This window comes from Pteronotus mesoamericanus, unplaced genomic scaffold (genome assembly GCF_021234165.1).
Source record: "Pteronotus mesoamericanus isolate MK-2021 breed Mesoamerican mustached bat unplaced genomic scaffold, CSHL_Meso_final scaffold_85, whole genome shotgun sequence".
NCBI classification, from domain to species: Eukaryota; Metazoa; Chordata; class Mammalia; order Chiroptera; family Mormoopidae; genus Pteronotus; species Pteronotus mesoamericanus.
The window spans coordinates 30,123,613-30,146,949 of NW_026555329.1; the positions used below are offsets into that span (position 1 = coordinate 30,123,613).

Sequence of the window (23,337 nt, forward strand, 5' to 3'; positions counted from 1 at the left end):
ATCACTGTTTTTTATCTTGTAATGAGGATGAAGAAAAGCTAATGCTAGGAATAAACAGAAGCATCATCAGTTTGTTCAGTGCAGCTTCTATTGCCAGAATTTAATCTTTAATCATTAATTTGCAGATATTTTGTAAAGCCAATGGCTCTTAGGAAATAGGTTAAACCAGAAAAGATAATGAGTAAATTACATGTAAGTTAGAGAATAGGGCATTGCAAGCGACTGTACAAGTGAGAAGGCTGCTGCAACTTGGCTGCCCGTGGAGTCTACACGTCTCCTTGGTGCCCGGAGTATAACAGGGGGCTTGCGAGCAGTTCACACACCGTGAGGTGGGAGGAGGGGGGAGAGCTGATGTCAAGCCCTTAGTAAATATTAGTAAACTTTCTTTTTTTTTCTTACTTCACGTGCTAGAAATAGATATGTTCTGTGTTCTTTCAACCCCTACCCCCAATGAATTCTTTTGGAGACCACTGATACATGGTGTATTTATTTTTATTTAAGATCTTATCAAAAAGGCGGTCTCTTGATTATTACTCAGTGATGTTAGTGAAAGAATAAAACTTGTGAAATTGAGAAGAAAAGCCTAATGTTTTAATGTATATGTACCTACACATTTTCTGTTTGATGTCTGTAGCTTTATGCTAGGAATGTATTGCTCTAAATTAAAATGTAAATGCTCAAGAGCAAGGGGCCTGGATACAAATAAACTTTTTTTTTTTTAATAAATTCTCCTTTATTCCAGCATTTAACCATTTAAATGTTCTTGCAGTTATTTGGCATTAAAATTTTCTTTAAGTTAAAGTTTATACATTTTAGAGTTAGAATTCTTAGAGCTAGAAGGAAATTTATGGATCTTGTTTCCCTCTGTTTCTTATTTAAGTAAATAATATCTGACGAGACATAGCAAGGATTCAGAGTTGGAATGAAGTTAGGAACCTAGATTCCTGACTCAATGCACTCTCTGTCCATTTACCAAATTGCTTCCAGCATTTTTCCTAGAAAAGAGCATAAGTTTGGGAACCAGAAAACATGGATTCACCTTTATTGAGTCACTCAACAAGTGATACTAATATAGGAAGAAAGTACAGCTTTAAGTGATATGCTAGGTGCCAGGGATACAACCTTGTCAATGATGTCTCCTACCCTCAGGGAGCTTACTTTTTAGTGCACTGAGACAGCAAAGATGGGCAAATAAGAAGTTAGATAACTAAAGTAGAGTAAAGCTCTGGATACGGTTGATACTTTAGGGTGATATTTTCGAGATTCTATGGGGGAATAATTTACATGGGGAAATGTCCAAGGCAGCATTTTTCAACTGAAATGTGAAGAGCAAATTGGTGCTATGAAAGTAGACCAGTGAAAAATAAAAAAGCAAAAGGCACAAAGAGTACAACGAAGTCTAAATCAGGAAAAGCTTGAGGTGTGTGAGGAGCAGAAAACAGGTCACTGAGGCAGGAACATAATAAGCAAGAATGGGTGTCAGGCAGGAAATAGATGGTAGGGAATATTACAAGTGGGCCATACAGGGGTTTTTGTCGTGGGGAGCGATACGTTGTAGTAAGCGCGAGGCTCCTGGATCTGAGGGTCACAGTCCAGAGGCAGCTGAGGAGGGAGCAGGGCTCTGAATCCCGTAGAGCCCATACAGGGGTTGTCACAGATGGGGGGGAATAACATGAGTCATCGCAAAGCACTTCTCTGTTTGCTGGGAGAGGGGGGCATGGCCCTTCCCTCTAATGGAGAAGGCCCTGAGCCCCTTTGTCCAAAGGCTTTTATTGAAGGGATTATCAGCGGTCTAGGTAATGGGCGATCTCAATACATCAGTATGTTAGTGTTTACAGAGAATAGGTTATATTTTGAAGAAAACAAATGGCAGGAACACACTGATTTACATGGGTCTGAGAGGGGGCTAGTAAACCTGAGAGCGTACACATTGAGAGCGCCAAGGGGTTTGAGATTAGGGTCTGTGAATAATGTAAATTCCCTTCCCAGCGTGAGCTGGCTAGCATAGCTTTTGAGGGAGAAACAAAGCATGCTTTAAGAATGTACTTTTAGGCCTGATTTCCCCTGGGAACTGCTAGATCCAGTTTAGGACTGCCTCCAGTATTGTTTCAAGTCTGAGCCAGGTTGGGGGAGGGAACTGCCAAGACACAGGGAGACTTCTCTCAGATAGAATGAGGACCCTGGCCATATCCAGGCTGAGCCGAGGGGTGCGGGTCTTTTTGCCCTTACTCAGTATCCCCCACGTCCTTGACCTGCTGCCCATATTGGCCGTGTTTGGCTTAGGTCATCCCTCCTTTTGAGAGACCTTAACCAGCTTTGACTACCACCATCACGGGGCCAAGCAGAATGATGTGAGGGGGGCAGGGACTGCACCCCTGCCAGGGGGACAGGTTTCATCTCCTCAGTGGCCTGTTTTCCCAAGGCCTCCTTGATTATTTCCAGCCTGAGGCCCTTTCACCTGTTGGCGGGGCTGCAGTTCCTGAAACCAGACAGGATGTTCCCCACCAGGTTTTCATTTCATTCTGAATATGGTAAGATCTTGGAATCCTGGAGCCCTGGCTCTTGGACAACACAGTTGTATGGCATTATCTCATCTTTGCTGTGGATAGCAAGGGGAAATAATGGATCTTTTCATCTTGAAAAGTTGTTTAACTTTTTCTCTCTGACTCTATTTTGAAAAGTATATTTGTCTATCATAATAGTTATAATGTAAAATTTGCTTTTAAAATTTTAGAAATAGAATGATCTCATTTAAGTGTTTTTCTTTTATACTGTAGTATGTATAATACTAGATGGTTTTCATGAGGGTGTGCTATATAGAATTTTTGGACTACCTGACATCATACAGTGCTTTTCAAATTTAAGATGCCATTTCACAATCCCTTAGTAGGAAAAAATATCCTGTCAGCGTCTTCTCAAAATTTAGGTTACATATATATTTTAAAAATACGTATATTTACAATGCTAATGATTTGAAAATTGCACACTACTCGTTGAATTTAAATCAGCCGCACCTCTTCTTGTCATCATACGTACCTGTACTGTGATCTAATGACCCTCATTCTTATTGGGTGCTAGGTCCTGGGAAGGGAGTTCCTCCATCAGGCAAACTTAAAAATTCATCAGCTTTATTTTGAGTATGTTCTCAGACTGTGGATTCTGATTTTTAAAAATGTTATTGTAATTATTACCAGCAACCTTAATATATTTTATCTGAGAAATGCCTTTTTTTCGCTTAAATTTAATTTAATAAGTAAATTGTTGCAGTGATCAGTATCACTTTTGACTTATTTTAGTTGTTTTGTGTGTTTCATATTCATACCTGTCTTTGACTGTTATATTTAAAAATGTATATATTTTGCTTTAATATATTTCCTGTAGTATTTTTAACTTTCTATCTTCCTTTAAGTTATTAAACAATTTCAAGCTGCTTACTTTTTTCCCAAAGATGGCTTATATCAGGCTGTTTCTTCCTTCTATTTTATGTATCATAATTAGTAGAAGAACAATACATGAAGGCTTAACAGTGAATCTAATCTTTAAGAACTAGAATTATTTCTGCAATTTTCTTTCCATCACTAATGTTCTTAATTTACCTTTCATGTTAACTACAAAACATTCTTTTCTTAATATGTTAAATAAATTGCCTCTGAAGAATTAATGCTATCATTTTCCCACAAGGTAAATCTAAAGAGTTATACCATTTTAACTACCTGAAGAACTGGATAAATTTTCGGAATTAATTTTAAAAAAATCAATTTCTTCATGAAACATACTATGCTTAGCTAAACTCAGTGTTTGCGAGAACAATGTCTATTAAGTTCATAATTTTTTTCTTATTGTTGTTATGATTTAGTAATGCAAAAGACAATTATTTAAGTCCTTAGTGGTTAATTTATTTAGTATCACCCAGCTCATATTTTCCTTCTAATTCTCTTCATCTGCTCGATACTTCTGAGACAAAGCATCCTAAAGATAAAAATAGCAGCATAAACTAATTAGCTCAGGAGACTCAACAGCCTTTTCATTGCCATTGTAACTGGGTCCATTACTTAATATCCCGGCCTAGCCTACAAGCCAACCAGAACAAGTGTGGATGGATGAAGGCTTAGCAGCTTTGTATGTCTATTCATTATTCATTAATTGGACATGGTCAGCTGCAGCTGCTTTGATGAATTTCCATTTCTAATTGATACAAGTAATTTAGTAAAATGGAGGCTTTTCTCTGTAGGAGTCAGAACTGTTAACCAGCCTTAACTAATGGAGCATCACAGAATGCTTAGATCCCAGTGATGGTCTAGTGGTTTCAGAGGCAACATTACTTTTTAATCCAAAGAGTGATTGCAAGGCCCTGTTGTAAATAATTTGTTTTAGTTGTAAAAAAAAGAAAAGAATGTATTTAGAGGTGGAAATTTTAAAATATACACATGTATGTACTGGAGAATTGTATACAAAACTGTGGCCCCTAGTTATTGAAGAATTTGGTTCATTTCATAACAGCTCATTTATTGAACTTCATTAGTGAGATAGAAGTACCCATTTTAATACTTCTATAGAGTTCTCAGTAAACCATCCTTATTTAGTATCAGCTGATTTTCTCACAGCTTTATGGGACAGAAAAATAATAGATAGCAAGGTGAGATAAACCTAGTCACAGTATGATTGTGAATCAAGTCTCTCAATGGGCATGTTTAATCTGAATTGTACAGCATGATTAAGCTGGTTTCTATTGCAATTTAGATAAGATATATTAAATTTTTAATTTCTGAACTTTTTATTTTCAGTAGAAATAGTTTTAAATTAATAACATGAAAAAATAAAATATTAAAAACAAATGTGTTTTTATAGATATCAATTCTATGAGTGTTTACCTTGATATAAATATATTAAATATGCAAAAGTCTTTTCTGTCTGTCACAGCCCTGTCACTGTGATTTTCCAAACTAAATTTGCTAATATATACTGCTTGTAAAATTCAATGACCTACCCATCCAACACTGGCCAGTACCTCTGTCTCTGAGCGATCTAATCTATTATTTAATAACTGAAATTATATTGACGAATAGTCTGAGAAACAGTCTTCTCATGTTTCACTTACGTATTTTACCAAGTGCACTTGACTACATTTGAGAATCAGTCCACTCAGTTTCTTTGTACACATTTTTATGGGGAAGTCTGGAGAATTCAGAAGAGATTTTGTGGGGGAAATTGTTAAAAAGAAATATAATAACTTAAACAAGAAAATCGTAATTCCAGGGGAATAATTTATTTTAAATTTCTAATTTATACATTAAATAATATGTTAAGTAGCTTTTCCCCAAATTCCTTTTCTCAGACAATTCCTTTGTGTCCAATATTTGCTGTGTTTTAATTATACTATGCAATGACATAATATATTAATATAGGAAAAGACATTGATTATAATGGTATCAGAAACAATAATTTCCTAACTTCAAGAAAATAAATGGTTTGCATTTAAGAATTCTGATATTTTCATGAAATTATTTTAATTTACAGAGACTATAAAAGGGAGGACCATGGAGAACAGCAGTATTAGTTTTTCTTAATAAAGTTAACAACTGCGCTTTAAAACTATTCTTGATACATGATTATACAAGTGAAGAAATACATTATTATTTTAAAGTTTTTTCTAAAAGCCCTTTATTTGGTGATTTAAAAGTGAAAAAAATCTCACCCTGGCTGGTGTGGCTCAGTGCATTGAGTGCCAGCTTGTGAAGCAAAGAGTCCCTGTGGTTCGATCCCCAGTCAGGGCACACGCCTGGGTTGAGGGTGAGGTCCCAGGTAGGGGGTGCGCGAGAGGCAACCACACACTGATGTTTCTCTCCCTCTCCTTCTCCTTCCCGTCCCCTCCCTCTAAAAATAAATTAAAAAAATGTTTTTTAAAAAGATTATATGAGCTAATATATGTAAAACAATTAGAATACTTTCAAAAATGAAAAAAATCTCAATAAAATATATTGAAATAAATCAATATTATTAAAATTGTAATTTTTATGTGTGAGAGGATTCAGAGTAAATATAAGCAACTTTAACCTTCATAAGATAATCATATAATGTTTAACAGAACTCCAGAAAGGACTTAAAAGAAAAATCAATATTTTTTCTGATAAAAATATAATACATGCTTCTGTATTATTGTAAAAAACAAGAACACACAAACATAACTACAATTATATCTCATAACTACAAAACCATTTATAGCACAGATAACATTTACTGTGTACACATCTATGCATATATCCCTTTACCTATCTTTCCTCTCAAAATAAATAAGCCTTTTTTTCTTTTGCTTAACATTTGTTATTTAAACTTCGAATAATTTTTAACAACTATAGCATGCATATATATGTATATATTTTCAACATAATCACTCTCATTACTATTGTAACCATTTTACTATTGTTTCCAGATTTAGATATTACATGGCATTTCTATAAAAGTCAATATCAATAAATTCTTCACTCTACCCACTAAATATTTTTGAGTGAGTAATGAATGAAATATTTACACATTTCCATGTATTCCTCACCTTAATTCATACATTTAGTTCACTGTCTTTCTGTCAGTTTGTCATCATCTAATCTTTCTACTTTTTACATATCTACAATTTGCTAGAAATAGATGTGAATTGAATTCCTGAAAAAGATATGCTTACAAAAATAATGTGTTATTTTCTAACATTATAGAAAAGGACCTATATTTTTATAAATAAAATTAACCTTATAGATTGTTTAATTTGAGGGTTCTTAATTTAAGATAGGAGGGAATATTCAAATCAACTGAGAGATTCTTTGAGAAGACGTTCTCCCCGTTGTGTTGCAGGGCTTTGTTGGTGGCGGAAGAGGCTCCCGGGTAATTCTGATTGTTTCAAGGGTCAGGACCACTCTGTAGTCAAGAAACAGATGCCCAACAAACAGTTAACTGGCCCGAGTTTGAGATGTTACTAATGCAACAGAGTAGAATCAGATCCGCTGACTTCTACACTTTCCACTGTGTCTTTCCATGACATTCTGTATGTTTTTTGTAATAGATACTATTTTTTGAAAAAAGTTTCAAGTTTCTGTAAGCTTGAGAACACTATGTTAAAACAGATTTTTAGTAGAGCTTATTTCAGAACATTTGATAATGCCAATGTACTTTCTTATATTCTCTTAATAGAAGTATATAACAGGCAGCATTTTCCTAGTTTATTTCAGGATGGAGGTAACCCCTAGCCTAGAGTATGATGAGAGACCGTTCTTTTGAAGCATCCTTTGACAAATATTATTCACCATATTACCATGGGCATGCACTGTAAGACTAAAACTGCCTTATAGGTGGAGGGTAGAAAATTTAGGTATCCATTAAAATGCTTATAACTAATCAATGCTAATTTTTTCATGACTAGTTCTATTAAATAAAAATGTATGCCTAATTTAAACTATTGATACTTTAAAACTCTGGACTTCCAATTTTAGTGATTATCAGAATCACCTGGAGGGTCTGTTAAACCACTGATTGCTCAGCCCCTCCCATGGTCCCTCTGATTGACTAGGAGCTGAGGGGGCCGAGAGCCTGTATTCAAAAAAGTTTCCACGGGTGCTGACGTTGCCCCCCACAAGGACCACACTTTAAGAAACCACTGTTTAAAAGTAAATTTTGAGACTTTTCATTAATTCTGAATGCTAACTATCTATTAATTGGAACCCTCTTTACACCCATGTTGTTAATGAAAATAGTTTAACATGCCTTTCTCTTATTCAAGTCAATAGTGCCCGGGAATAGACAACCACAAAATAGAGGGTGAATTTTAAAGTGTATTAAAGTTCACAGCTGAATCCAAGACCAAATCCCAGTTATTTTCATTCTTTCCTTTATTAACAATTGCAATCAAGGCGAGTGTATTAGATTAAGCATTCATTTTTGCTCTGCAATTTCTCTCCTTTGCAATCTTCACTTTTTTCATGTCCTTCACATTACACATGCTTAACCTCTGTTTTAGATAAGCATAGTTTGTGATTTTCATATGTAAATATGTTGCTAAATTTTAGACTTTCACACTACTGTTTTGCTATTTTGCATATTCAGTCTGTTAATAGAGGAACAATTATATCTTTGTGGTGTTCTTACAAATGAAAATTAGTGGTCTGTTTCCAAATATTTTTTTATCAGTGACATGTTACAATTCAAATCACACATGTTCTCATGTATGTGCACACACACCCAGTCTTATCTAACTAAACCACAGGTTTCACAATATAATTTTCTCCCTTTTCTACAGTGTACTTTTATATTTCTTTTCTTGATGTTTCATTTAAAAATGATTTGGTCATGGACTATTAAATTGATTTTATTTCCTATTGATCAGTCAGACCTATACCTTTAGAAGCCATTGCTAAATAAATAAGCCTTGTGGCTTATACTTGTGTCTAAATAATCTTTCATTGTTGCCATTTCCCTAGAGAAAAAAATAAATATGTGTGCGTTTGTGTGTATAAAGGTATTAAAATATCTCAAGATACTAATGTTGTCTGACCATGTGAATGTTCAGAGCCTTGTGGAAAGTCAAACACAGTCACTTCTTTATAGACCTGCTGACTTTATGTTGTTGCACATTCTTACAGCCTCCGTATGAAATCGGCTGTCCACTTAAGTCTTTTCCATTATTTATTATTTGCATTACTACAGTGTGCTGCCAAAATAGTCAAGTGTTGTGATTTTCTTTCAGTTTTGTTTTGAGGATGTTACCTTGGAAACATGGAGAACATTAGTCTCTAAGAGTTGATAATTTAGGTCTGAGTTTAATAACAAAAATTAGGGAAGAGTTAAAATAACTATATTTGAACTAAAACAAATAAGATTTAACATAACTAGCTAAAAACAATTGCTCTGGAAATGCATTTTGAGTAAATGAGTGAGATTCTTAGTATCTTGTCAGAGGAGGGCAACAGGTAATTCAGTATCAAAGGTATAGTTTGAAGAGACAGAAAATGAATCTTCAACCTTAGACTTCTGTGGGATTTTTCTGAATCATTATTGATTAGATCTTGGCTCCTACCTTGGGAGACCAATTGTTCAAATTAGGATTTAATTGTATTTAGAGTTACAATAAATCTTTCTTTTTTAAAACAAAATGCCATTCACCTGGGAAACATGCAAAAGTCAAGGAGGCATGAAATAAAGTAATCTTTTATTGCTATATTTTTACAGTCATGTGTACCATTAGTTGTCAAACCCAGGATTATCCTCTACTGCGTAATATAAAGTTGGTAAATAAAAGTGAAATTTCCTTCAAGGGGATAGTTTTAATTTGGTTGTACATAAAGAATCTTATTCTGAAATCGCATATGTGCCTATAACCAATGCCATCCCAATACATTTAATAAAAATAATAAGAAAAAATAATGACACTTACCATGTTTTTTAAATATACATTTTAACAAGCACTGGATGTTGGAAAGCTCTAGTTCTGTCAGGATGACCCTGAGGAGTGACTCTACCATTTAGGAAATTAGGAGAGATGTTAGGTTACAATGTGAATAAATCTCATGCCATCACGGTACTATATTTTAAAATAGTCTTCTAGTTCTTTTTTTGAAGAACAAGCATTTGGCAAATGACATGAATGTGAGAATATCTGTGTTAGCATAAGTTTTAACATTCTGTTTATTGTCCATCTTTTCCTATAAAGCCTGAAAAAAATGACAGTGAGCCAGGCAGCCAGAGGATAAAACCTGTTTTTATCGATGATGCTAATTTTGGACGACAAGTATCCTATCAGCATGCAGCGGTCCATATTCCCACCGACATCTATGAGGGCTGTAAGTAAAAGAGTGTGAACTGTTCAAATACCATGTTCCCATCTGTCTTATGAATGTCATTGCTGTTTCAAAAAGCAGCTAATGTGATACTGTTTTGTTTACATGTCACTTATGAGTCTGTGGTAAACTCTGATTTGTGCAAAGGAAGAGACCTAATTTCCACGAGCTGTTTATGCTCCAGATGGCCTCACTGGATAGATGTGTGTTAGGAGAGTCTGCTCCATGGAGATGTCCTTCCACTGTGTGGTTTAGTCAGTAGTTTTGCCTTTCCAGTTGACATCAAAAACTTAAAAATTAATAGGTATATTCTTTAAAACTCAAAACTATGTAGCACAAATGCGCACATGCAAATATTTTTACACCAACATACAAACTGGTCAAAGAAGAGAGATGTACGTATATTTCAGACTCTCCAGTTCTTTCCACGTCTTGCCGTGCTTTTAGGTCTCCGTCACTCTCTTTCTCTCTGCCTTACCTTGGGATGTAGGTCAAGATACCTCCCTTCCAATATATTATGGACTCAAAATAAAAAGAAATGTTGGGGAAAGGAATAAACAAAAGATCTAAGGAAGCAGAAAACCATTACATGGAAGATTTGATTGAGAAGGCTTCACTGTGAAGAGGGAAGGACGGGAGGGAGGAAGTTGTTTAGGAATGTGCAGGGGAGGAAGCTTGTGTCAGGGATGTTTCTCAGAAACACTTGTATATAATTAAGGCAAAGCATGAGAATTCTAATCAGGAATTCCCCTAAAGACAGCTCAATCATTGACTTGGACTAGCTGTAACTCAGAAAGCTGGGTCTTTGTTCCATCATAGCTCTGGTCTTCGATGTTACTTGTTTTCTAACCCATTCACTTCCATCCCCCTCATACCTGGCCTCCTCACATACAGTGGTAAGGAGAAAGGAGCAGTTAACATTTTTAAAAGTACGTTTCTTGTTTTCCCCTTAATTAGAAAGGCTCTAGAGGGTATTGGGTATCCAGAGTGTATCCAGGGCTGTCTGGATTCTGGAGCCAGATGGCCTAAATTCAAATCTGAATTTTAACAATATTGTTTTCTTAGGGAAATGCTTTGATATTCTGGGCAAGAATTTTCTCACCTGTAAAGTGGGGGTGAGATTACTAACCCCAAAAGGCATGTGAGGATAAAGTAAGTTAATAGATTGCATTACCAGGCTCATAGTGAGTTCGATGTATTTGCTGTTACTCTTAATTACAATTAAAGTTTATTTAGACACAAGATTGAGCACAGGAACTAATATTATAAATTAACTTTTATATTTTGGATTCACTGTGAGATTATTTGTTGTTTAAAAGGGAATGTTAAGTGCATGTATGGTTCTTTTCATAACAAATTTCACCCATTAAAATACTTGATTGTTTTTATTCTTTTTTAATGTTTTAACAAGTACATATTGTTTTCTTTTTATAAATTCTTTAAGCTATTAAATATATGATATTTCTTTACATATAACTGATATAAAATGGTGTGTATAGGTAGTTTCTGATGTTCCATGAGAATTAAGTATAATTTGAACTTTTTACAGTCCGACTTACCTTATTAATTGTTAAGTCCTTTTAGAAATTACCTGAGATTTGGATGCAGATTTTTTTTAACTCTGGCCATGTTGTTTATTACTGAAGAATTATTTGATATTTGCAATGATATTTTATAACTATTATAGCAACTATTTAGACAATACTCACCTCTGTGGTTATGTTTTTCATTTAAAAAATGTTTCATCCACCTTATTTTGTCTCAAATTTTATCACCTATTGTTTGTTGGCTATGTAAACCAGATAATACTCTTATTAATCTAAAATTATGTCCTTCTATTGAAATTACATTAAAATAACAAACTAGATGAATGGGTATACAAATTCTGAGTCAGAACAGTCTTTTGCCAATATCTATGGATGGCATGGCTCTATTTCCCAGCTTGTATTACTATGTTGAACAAAGCTGAATGCAACTTGAATGTTTTTATTGTGCTGGAGAGCTTTTATGATTGTGTTTCTGTTTTGTTGCCTCTTATAAATCGATGGTTGTTTCTGAGAGCTTTGCCTCGGCACTGTTTTCCTCCCCTCTCTTGCTCCCTTCCTTGGCCAGCCACAGCCCCATCCTGTGCAGGATGCGGACACCCTTGCCTAGTAGAACTTGAGGAGAGGAGAGCCTGAGTTTCTTTTCTTAGCTGTATGGCACCAGACACACCACCTTAGCCCTTTCATGGTACACAGACTCCGCTGCCCTTACCCCACTGGCCTATTCTCACTCTAGCTTCAGTCTCCCTCTCTTCAGATATACAAAAATATTTAGTGAGGGTCTTCACACTCACTTCCACTTATATTCAAGTAAGCAGCAGTTTCTTTGCCACTCTAAGGTGAATTTCTTTGAAGTTCAGGCAGTCCAGTAGTAATTACCAAGAAATCCTTCCATTTTCTATTAAATTCTCAATGAAAGATATCAGAACTACTTCACACATTCTTCTCCTAAAATCCATGTACCACATTGGCAATAATTTCAATATCATATACATATTTAACATGTATGTCATAGGAAATGAAAATCTCCTCCAAAAGCTCCTCCTGAAACTAATCATGGTTAACAGTTTGAGGCATAGATCTATAGAATATTTTTTAACATACAAACACTAACTAAATAACCCAAATGGTATTTTTCATAATCTTCTTCAGTTGCTGTTTTCCTCCAACTTATAACAGAAATATTTTTGTTAAACTATTAAAAGGCTGACTGTAGACAAAAAAGAAAATTTTGCTTCAGGAGTAGGTTACCCAGAGAATATAAAACAAAATTACTTGGCTTAATTTTTCAATGGAATGCTATTTAAGAGGCAAAAATAAGTGAAAAATATACTTATTATTTTTTGCATAGATAACTAGAACAAAAACTAATTAAAACATAATTTGCCAGAGTGATAAGTTACTTTGTGCATACGTTTTACAAATACCAAAGGCCGATAGACCCTATAATTCCAGTGACCTGATTAATAATAATAATAACCATTTATTGAGTTTACTAGATGCTTGACTTCATGCTAAGCTTTCTTAATATAATATTTTATTTATTTACTATAACTTTGTTAAAATAATGGTGAAAAAGGGGAAACCGAAGTGGAGTTTTTTCTAGTTATTGCCATATTATTCTTCATGTTTTTTATCTTTTTTATTTCTTCTTAAAGAAAACCATTTAACATTTCATATAATACTGGTTTGGTGGTGATGAACCCCTTCAGCCTTTTCTCACCAGGGAAGTTTTTCTCTTTCTTTTGATTCTAAGTGATAGCTTTGCTTGGTACAGTAACCTTGGTTGAATGTCCTAGCCTGTCATCACTTTGAATATTTCTTGCCAATCCTTTCTGACATGCAAAGTTTCTGTTCAGAAATCAGCTGACAGTCATATGGCAGCTCCCTTGAGGGTAACTAACTACTTTTCTGCTGCTGCATTTAATTCTTAAAAACCTCTCTTTATTTTAAACCTTTTGCATTATAATTCTGATGTGTTAATGTGGTCCTCTTTGTGTTCATCTTGTTTGGAATGCTACCTGTTGTGTCTATCCTTCACCAAGTTAGGGAAGTCTTCTGTAATTTTTTCAAATACATTTTCAATTTCTTGCATTCTTTCTTCTCCTTCTGGTACCCTCCATGATGCAAATATTGGTACACTTGAACTTGTCCCATAGCCTTCTTATACTATTCTCATTTTTTTATTATATTCCAATGGGGTGTTTTCTGCTTCCTTGGATTCTAAACTACTGTTTTGATTAGTGGGTTTATCTACTCTACTGTTGATTCCCTGTATATTATTCTTCATTTCAGTTAGTGTATCCTTCATTTCTGACTGGTATTTTTTTATACTGTTGAGGTTTTCACTAAGTTCATTGGTCATTCTTAGAATGAGTGTTTTGAACTCTGCATCTAGTAAATTGTTTGTCTCCATTTTGTTTAGTTCTTTCTGTGGAGTTTTTTTCTGACCTTTCATTTGAGCCGTATTTCTTTGTCTCCTCATTTGGGCAGCCTCCCTGTGTTTGTTTCCATGTATTAGAGTTTCCATGTCTCCTGGGCTTGGTAGAGTGACCTTATGTAATAGGTGTTCTTTCTATAGGGTCCAGTGACATAGCTTCCCTGATCACTCAAGCTGGTACTCAAGATGTGTCCCCTCTCTGTGGACTACACATCCTCCTCTTGTAGTTGAGCATTCATTGCCGTTGGAGCATAAGTGGGGTGGATTTACTCCCAGGCTGATCAGCTGTGAGGACTGGTAAGGACTGGTTGTAACCACTGACCACTGACCTTGGACCACCGAGGTCCAAGGTCACAGGGGCCCACCCCTCAAAGCAGGACTTACTTCAGTAGGACTCTGGTGCCCACTGAATTTGTCGCTTAAGTGTGTCACTTGTGGAGGTGGTTGGGTGATGGTGCTTTGATATAAAGCTGTCCACTGTGTGTGCTGGTTCTGGGGCCTCCTGAGAGGTACAGACCAGTGTCAGCCACTACCTGTGTTCTGCCTAGGACCACCCGGGGTGAACTACAAAGCAATCTGCAGATGGCTGCTACTTATGCTGGGCTTGGAAGTGCCCAGGTGAGGCCAAGTTGTGAACCAAGACTGGCTGCCTCTAGTGCTTGTCCTGGAGCCACGTAAAGAGTGGTACGAGGCACACTGAAGCCAGATGCTGCTTATTTGAGAAATTTTAGGAAGATCTGAAGCATAAGCCAAGATAAGCCATTTGCATGGAAAAGACACTCAAGCAGCTTGGATAGGCCTGAAAGTTGGGTGGTGTAGGGCCTCAGCAAGTCGCCAGGGAGGGTCAAACAGTGTGTGCCAAATTAACGGAGACTCAGATATGCACTTCTCTTCCATCTCTGTAGGGAGAGGACTCAGAAAATGGCCTCCATCAGCACATTTTTCTGGGAAAAAGCTGTCCCCTCAGCTCTTGTCCTTATGCCAGACAATTGAGTTCTTCCCATGTGTCTCTGGTACCATTAGAGCTGCTGTCCTAGTGCTGGAATTCAGAGGGAATGAGTCTGAGAGTCTGAGTAAGTTCATGTTTGGGACCTTTATGAGGAACAGCCTGGGACTCCAGAAGCTTCTGTCTCCTTCGGCCTCAATCCCTCTGGTTTTCACAGCCAGAAGTTATGGAGACTTATCTCCCTGGCACTGGGACACCAGGCTAGGGTGCTGGGATTGTGGCTGGGATCCCTCACTCCTCAGGGGGGACCTCCATAGCTGAGATACCCCTCCCAGGCTGCCTCCTGTGGGTGTGTGACCAGCCCAATCCATATCTCCTCCCCTTTCTCAAGTCTTGACGTTGCTTCTTCTTTAATTCCCTAGTTGTAGGACTTTCAGCAAAATTTCAGGTGATTTTGAATGATGATTATTCTGTAGTTTAGTTGTGATTTTGATGTGGTTGTGGGAGGAGGCAAGTATTACATTTACCTACGTCCACCATTTTGACCAGAAGTCACTGAAGTTGAGGCTTTAATGAAGAACAATATTTGTAAACAATGGGGTCAGATGTCAAATGAATTCTAATTCTAAACTTTATTCTTCTTATCACTAGGAGATAGTATTTCTGATATTTTACTTTTGAATTAATTTTGACTTGGAAATATTATTAGGGAGACAGGATTATCCACAGAATTAGTAATAATATACTTGCATATTAGAATCTTCATTTTCTTATTATTTTGCTTTTTTTAGTGAAACCACACTCATAATTAATATCTACATATATTTTATGCTACCATAAAATCTGACACATAAAGTAAATACAAGCATACTTTTTTGAAAGATATTTTCACATCGTGTACCTTTTTACAATATCCTATAAGGTTTTTTGACTTTGTATAAATGTTTTTCTTTCCAATTTTGAATAAACTCTCTTTCAACAGATGCTTAAAAGCATCTTAGAGAATTAAAAAAAATTGCTGTACTTGGAAAATTCATAAGAAAAATATTAAATAGAAATTTTCAAAAGTTATAGACACTTCAGTATATGGCACAATTGTTTTGGTTTTTATTAAGAAAAGAAGCTCTGTTTTTGTTTTATTTATTTAGTCCCATTTATCTTCATATTGGCTTTTTCTTTTTGCTGAAACCTCATCAGTGAGAACCTGACCCTGCCTGGCCTGTACTTCTTTAAAATTCATACCCAGTGCTATGGGCTGTGTGAGTAAATGACACACGAGTACAATCAGAAATATTAACAAGATCTTGAAAATTTAATAATTACTAGTATTCTTTAGGCAGTTCATGGGGACACATTAGATTTACAGGATTATTCTAGGTTTCTGAATTTAGGAAATGTGAACATGTAGTTTAATTGAAAGCTTAACTGAAGAAAACAGCTTCTTTCACTTGAAGACAGTTGTATAGCTATGTTCTCATAATAAATCTCATGTTCTATTTTCGAAATGTGACTACTTTAGTCCCTTGAATTTAAATGTGATCAATTTTGCTCAATGATATATTTAAAGTTTTAGAATATTATATTTAATTAAAACCTAATCTGAAAGTATTCAGTTTTGAGAATTTCACACATTGATACTTTTATTTTAGAGGCCATAAAAATTGTATTTAATTTTCGGATTTAATTTATCCGTTTAAGAGTATAAAAATTAAACATAGCACTTAACAAATAAGGGCTGATTATTTTGACAATATGGTTTTAATCACATAATTACATTATTTAATCACTTTGGATTTATGAATAGGGAATGTCTTTATAGAATATTATTGTCATTTTTAATAGAAATTTATGTTGATATTTGTTTATAGAATTATAATTTCAAAAGAATATACATTGATAAGGGACAATAATAAGGAACACCCAACTTGCATAACACTTTCAGATTCTAGGTACTTTAGTTTGAACAGTCATTCTGTAACGCAAGAAAGGCAATTATTACTTTCATTTAGGAAATAACAACACAAATATACCTTTATCACAAAGATACTTGTGTCCTCATAAAAGAAACAGGGGAATTTTCAGAAGTTCTATTACTCTCCAAAGTCTCACATTCTTTACTGATAATTTTTGCTTTTTATAAATTGAATAAGTTATCACTAATATTGTGTTATAATTTCCCTTGATGTTCCTTTGTTTTGTCTTGAAAACAAATAGCTACTTCACCCCACATAATGTCAGTATAAAAATGACAGGGAAAAGGGGACGGCCCATCAAGGAACATGTATAAAGGACCCATGGACAAAGCTGAAGCTGGATAGAATTGAAGGTGGGAGGTGGGGGTGGGTGGGGTGGGGGAAAGTGGTGGCAGGAAAATAGAGACAACTGCACTTGAACTACAATAAAAAAAAGAAAAAAGTGACCAAGAGCATATTAGTTTTATTAGACATATTTTCAATGATCTCTAAACAGTCAATAATCTGGTGAAATTTTACTAATTTAAGATGATTAGTTTAACTTATGTTTTATATTTAAGTATATAACATGAAGGAAAGAATATAAAATATTATCTTTATTTTACTTCTAATATTATTTCTTCCTTTATTCAGTGAATATTTATTGACTATGTGTCATGTACTTTTCCAAATAATGGCTCTATGGCATTGAGCAAATCAACAAAAACCCCTGCACTGATGGTGCTTACTCTCTCGTGGATGGAAGAAGGGTATAAAATAAACAAATAACAATTGAAACAATGGGATATTTTGTACAATAAATACTCTAGACAAAAATAAAATAGGGACAGGTTATAGATAGTTCATAGGTTAGGATTTGGGGAGTTGATATTTTAAAACAAGTTAATGGGGAAGGCTTTATGGATAAGACAACATAGCAGAAATCTGTAGTTGGTAAGCATGAGACTCATAAAGGCATCTGAGTAAGAAGGTTGTAGGCAGAGGGGACAGAAAGTTCAAAATTCGGCGGTTGGATCACAGTGGGTGCATAAAGAGCAGGAAGACCAGTGTGGCCAGAGCAGAGTGAGCAAAGGGGAGGGAACGGGTACAACATCAGATGCCTTGTGATATACAGCCCTGTGGATAATTGCAAAGACTTTCATTTTACTTGGAGATTGTCTTAGATCAGGCTGCTGTAACAAAGCACCATAAACTAAGTAGCTTAAATAACAGGCAATTTTTACAGTTCACACGGCGAAGTCAAGGTGGATGTGTTGAGAGATTTATTTCGGGGTAGGGTCTCTCCTCCAGTCTTGCAGATGACCACTGTCTTGCTGTGAACTCACATGACCTCCTTTTTTCACACAGGCAGAGAAAGCATGCTCTGATTTCTCTTTTTTTAAATAAGGACATCATTCCCATTATGGAAGCAGGACGCTAATCCTGCTACGGAGAGTCAGCCCTCGTGACCTCAGCTCATATTAATTACCTTCTAAAGGATTCAGTTCCTAATGCCATCATATTGGGAGTTAGGGTTTCAACACTGGAATTTGGGGAGAACACAAACATTCAATTCATAACAAAAAAGGAAAGCTATGGGGTTTTTTTTTGTAGGAGGAATTACATAATCTGCTTTACCTTCATTTAAAAGGTGATACTGGAAACGTTGGCAAGAACAGAGGAGGGATGGTGTGGCCTTGGACAAAAGTTGTAGTCCAAGGAAGTATTCCTAACAATATTGTATAACCCTAGTATGTTTTTGAGGTCTATACTCATCCTTCTAATTTTATATTTATTATCAAATTCTTATGATAACTTTCTGGTGTATTAACCTAATAATCTCAAAACAGTGTGATATACAAATATAGTCCTCAGAAATGATCCTTATAAATGTACTTTTTATTGATAAGCTGACGAACTAAGATTAAATTATTGGGATCTTTAAATTAAATAAAGGTACAGTTTGGCAAAATATCAAAAGACTGTCTCTATATCTTTCCTTATAACTTTAACATTTTCTTTTCTAGTTAAATAAGTTTCATGCAAATTAGTTTCTTTTCTGATCATTCATTGATACAGTTAGGCATAGATGATAGAAATCCTAGAGGAAAATATGCAGAGGACTTTCTTAATTTTTTCTGTTTACATAAATCCTTATAGATCGATGCAAATTGCTTAGCTCCTCTTTGGGCCTTGCCTGGCATATCTGTTGTGATAAACTTCTGGTTTGAGATTCACATCACAGCACCAGCAGGTTTTGAATTATACAAGCTCTTCATGCTTATATATGTTCATGGTAGTGTTTTGCCTGTTGTTTTCTGTGCACAGCAAGTACCCTTGAACTAATGCTATGCTCTGTTTTTTGAAAATAAGAATGTTGATTGAGCTGTGCTACTTATCAGAATCTTGGTTGAGATCATATATATGATTTTCCGATAAACATCATGTGAATTTTGAAATTGCTCTGATTTAAATATATTATAATTATTATTTTTCTCACTATAAAGGGAAAAATGATTTTATGAAATACAAAATAGTAGAAAGGACAATATGTAAAATTAGAGTAATACTAATACTATATATGTGTGTTCACTGAATATACTGGTAGTAAATTTATAGTAAACTAAATGAATATACTAATATTGACATATTACAAAAGTGAGTTAGTGAATATAAAGTTTATACCTAACATTATAACTTACCAAAAAGCTTTATCAGATATTTAATAATATTTTTTGAAAATAACATTTTAATATCATATATTCCATAGCTAATTTACCTTTTTGTTATTATTTTATCGTGTTGAATAAATAAATCTCTGCATCATTTAATTATTTCCTATAAAAAAAGATAAGACCTCATATTAAAGGTCAAAGCCATTGATGAATTTTATTTATATTACAGTTTAACGCGTATTGAGATTTATACTTGCAATGAGTTACTGCCCTTCTAACTTCAACATCATCAACACTGAATATTATCTTTTAAGTAATGTTTTGTCAATGTATATAATTTTGAAAATAAGTTGGATTAATTTACTGCAATTTTTTTTTTTTAGCTATAACGTGTATTTCTTTTTCTGTGCTTGGTTCTGTAGTTGTCTAAAATAAAATACAGGGTGATTTGAGAGGCAGTAGCAGTGTCTGAGGAGATAATAAACTTCCATAGAAATAACCCAATTTTCCAACATGTTATTTCTCTCACAAATGTAGTAGTAGGCAAAAATAGGTTTAAGTTGTAATACAAATAAATAATACAGTAATTAATAATATTACTATATGAAAATAAACTGTTTTGCATACTCACAATTGTAGTTTTATCTTTACTGTTCTAGCCTGAATTTATTATATTTCATTGAACTTTGATAAATATGTAAACTAAAAATTTAAAATAACAAAATGTGTTAAAGTATACTTTAGCAATAAAATCACATGCTTTTCAAAAATACACAAACATTTACCAAGGCTGTTAGAAAATGAGAGAAAAATATTACATGTAAGAAGTATAACTCCAGATAAAATAGAGATTAAAATAATAAAAGAACAGTATATACAATTTTATAATAAAGTGTCATAATATTTAAGAAAATGGATAGCTTATTATAAAATATAGTCAAAATTGACTCAATAGGTCAGTAACCATAAAATAAATTGGAAACTTTCAGACTTCTGGCCAAAGAAAATACTTCATGCTGGGTGATTTCTATAAAACTTTCTAGGGAATAAATACTTTTAAGTTTTTAAAAATATGTAACAGATTTATCAACTCATGTCACTTCTTATACCAAAATAATAGATATAGCTTATAAAAGAAGGGGAAAAAAACATAGATAATTATTGGCTTATCTCACTTGTGAATCCTGGTGAATTTTTTTTTTTAATTTGCCAAGTAAAGAAACAATGAAAGAAAATAAAACAATGTAAGAATAATGCATGATAACAAAATAAATGACTTAAAATTAAGTATTTTAGATGTCTAACAATGTTATATTCTATATCAATTGATGCAGATTAATCATTCAATACAGTCTTAAACCCATTTTTCATGAAAAACTTAGTAAAATACAACTACCAACCACAAAAACTACTCTGATGACTAAGGAGAGCTGGTAGATCCCTCCTCCACGCCCAACCTGTTATTCTTTTCAGAGTGGTTGTTTTCTGTGATGATATTTATCACAAACATGAATTTGAATTATGACACAATGATACAAAATGTTTTTAGTTGTAATATATTCTTAAATTTTGTGTTCATTTTTTTAACCGGATAATTTACCAAAAAGAAAAAAATTCTGCATTTCTGAAGGGTGCATCATTCCATGCTATAGAGTTGCATGTTTAACTGCTAAATAAGTGAATGCTTTAAAACTGTCAGTAAAATGTTACCATGTTTACAATATAACAAAATAGCAAAGCAGCTTTTATTTTTTTGTTTTAAAATGGTATTTCAATTATAAAGCCTTGATTCTGATTCATGGAACCAGAAATCTGGTAAGTACTAAGAAAGGGAACTCTTAAGAAGTATAATTGATTCTGTAACAAAGTGATCATCCCTTGTGGGAGGGAAAAAAAAGAATTAGCTTAAATAATTAACATTAACCCTCATTAGAATTAGGGCAATAAAATGAGAAGAACATCATAAAAAATACATTGGGGACAAGTATGAAGTACAAAATATAGATTTAGGCTGGGGTAAATTGATCATATTTAATAAGAACAGTCCTAAGAGAAGCAGATCCTTCTCTGAAGTAAAGACGATACTTACTTTCAATGCCTGTCTCTAAAGATGTTTCTGTAATACATACATTTCATAGAGAGTGATACAGTATTCATTTCTTGATAGGAAAATGTTGAACACAGGTAAACCTAAATGCCAAAGATAAAACATTCCTCTGATCTTATAGATAGTGGTCCTTTAATTCATTTAGGAATGTATAGTAATAGATTAATTAGTCATAAGTTTTATAGATTTTGTAAGTAGCTATGGACTGAATTTTCCCCCACAAAAGTAATCTTGAAATCCTAACCCCAAACATAATTGCATTTGGAGAAAGAGATTGGTAGCAGGTAAAGGTAAACTGAAGCCATAGGTTGGGGCCCTAGTCTGGTGGTATTATTAGTAGGCGCCCATGTACTTGGATGCAGAGGAGGACAGGCCAGATGAGGAATAGTGTGAGAAGGCAGGTATCTGCAAGACAGGAAGGAAGCTTTCAACAGAAACTAAATAGGCAATCACTTTGATCTTGGCTTTCCCAGCCTCCAGAACTGTGAGAGAATAAATTTCTGTTGTTTAACCACCCAGTCCGTGCTATTTTGCTATGACCGCCTGAGCTGACTAAAATACATATTTATTTCCAGAGGAAAAATGCTGTATGCTTACACTGTAGTTTAAAAGAATATATATAAAGCAAGCTCTGAAAAAGTTGTTAGGTATTTCACACTTTGTATTAAAATATATGGCTTAGAAATATTTGGTTGCTAAATTTAGATTTGCAAGTTACCTTTTTGCACTTTAATTCAGAATCTTGGTTTTTGCACTTCCTCTTTGAAGTGATTGGGGTTCGGTGCTCATCAAGCTCAAGAGATAAATAGACTTGATTGGAAAGACAATTAATTTGAAATTCTAGGCATAAATAGAAATAATGATTAATTTGACCATTTTCGTGGAAAATTCCCTAAGTTATTTAGTGGGTTTCTTGGCTCTGCACATGTAGAAATTAAAATTTATAGTTACGAAGTTAAGAGAGGGAAAAAGAGTATGGTAACAAGCTGGTTGATTGTCTGCTCCTTCAGTCATAGTGCTGGGTGTCCAAGATGGTGCTGGAATCACGCTAACAAGTTTTTTTGTTTTTTTTTTCCCCAGTCTGTGCAGATAATATTGACAGGTGCACATTACAAATTGATCTCATTTTAGAATACTCTCCCACTGGGTGAATTTGTGAAGCATTCCAGTTCCTTAATTAAAACTTAAGAGATATTTTAATCCATAATTATATGTAGAATTATAAAACACCTTTGATCATATTGAAAATAAAATTGTAAATTAACTTGTAAAGCGGCTGCTATTACAATGTCCACTTAGCTCTTTATGTAGGCATCTATTATGGCGGTTGATCTATCTTATCTTCTTGATCACCTATCATGTGAACTATTTATTAGCACATGCCACATTTTCTAAATATTTCTATAGGTAATAAATTTATATCAAATTCCTAAGTGGGATAATGGTTACCTGGCCAAATAAATTTGGAAATGTTGTATTTTCATAGCTCTGTCTTTGGAAATTCATAATACACATTACCTTCAATAGCTCAGAGAAATTCTGCTAGAAATAAACAAAATTTAAGTTGTTTTACCCAATGTTTTTTAATATTTGTTTGACCAGGTAACATTAGCATCCTGGTCAAATATATATTTTATTCACATAATCACTTTAGCCAAAAAAAATTTATATCAGCAAATGGGCCCCATATATTTGATAAAATGCATAGTTCATTGTATTTTTAATATAATCACTTTACTGCACAAGTGTGACTTGTAGTTTGTTATAAAAACCTTACTTTACTTTGTTAGACTCAAACTATTTCAGTGAATAAATGTAGATAACAAGTACCTGGTGTCTCTAAAGGAATAAAATG

At 34.2% G+C, this 23,337-nt stretch overlaps 1 protein-coding gene across 3 annotated transcripts in view; it reads left to right on the forward strand.

The window, feature by feature from the left end:
- Positions 1-23,337, forward strand: part of CACNA2D1 (calcium voltage-gated channel auxiliary subunit alpha2delta 1) — a 551,478-nt gene that overhangs the window by 283,774 nt on the left and 244,367 nt on the right. For all 3 annotated transcript variants that reach the window (XR_008528338.1, XR_008528337.1, XM_054564312.1), the window contains exon 6: positions 9,692-9,821. Coding sequence is in view for 1 of the 3 variants with exons in the window: in XM_054564312.1 (XP_054420287.1) it covers positions 9,692-9,821 (130 nt within the window). In the remaining 2 variants the exon portion in view is untranslated. The remainder of the gene's footprint in view (positions 1-9,691; positions 9,822-23,337) is intronic.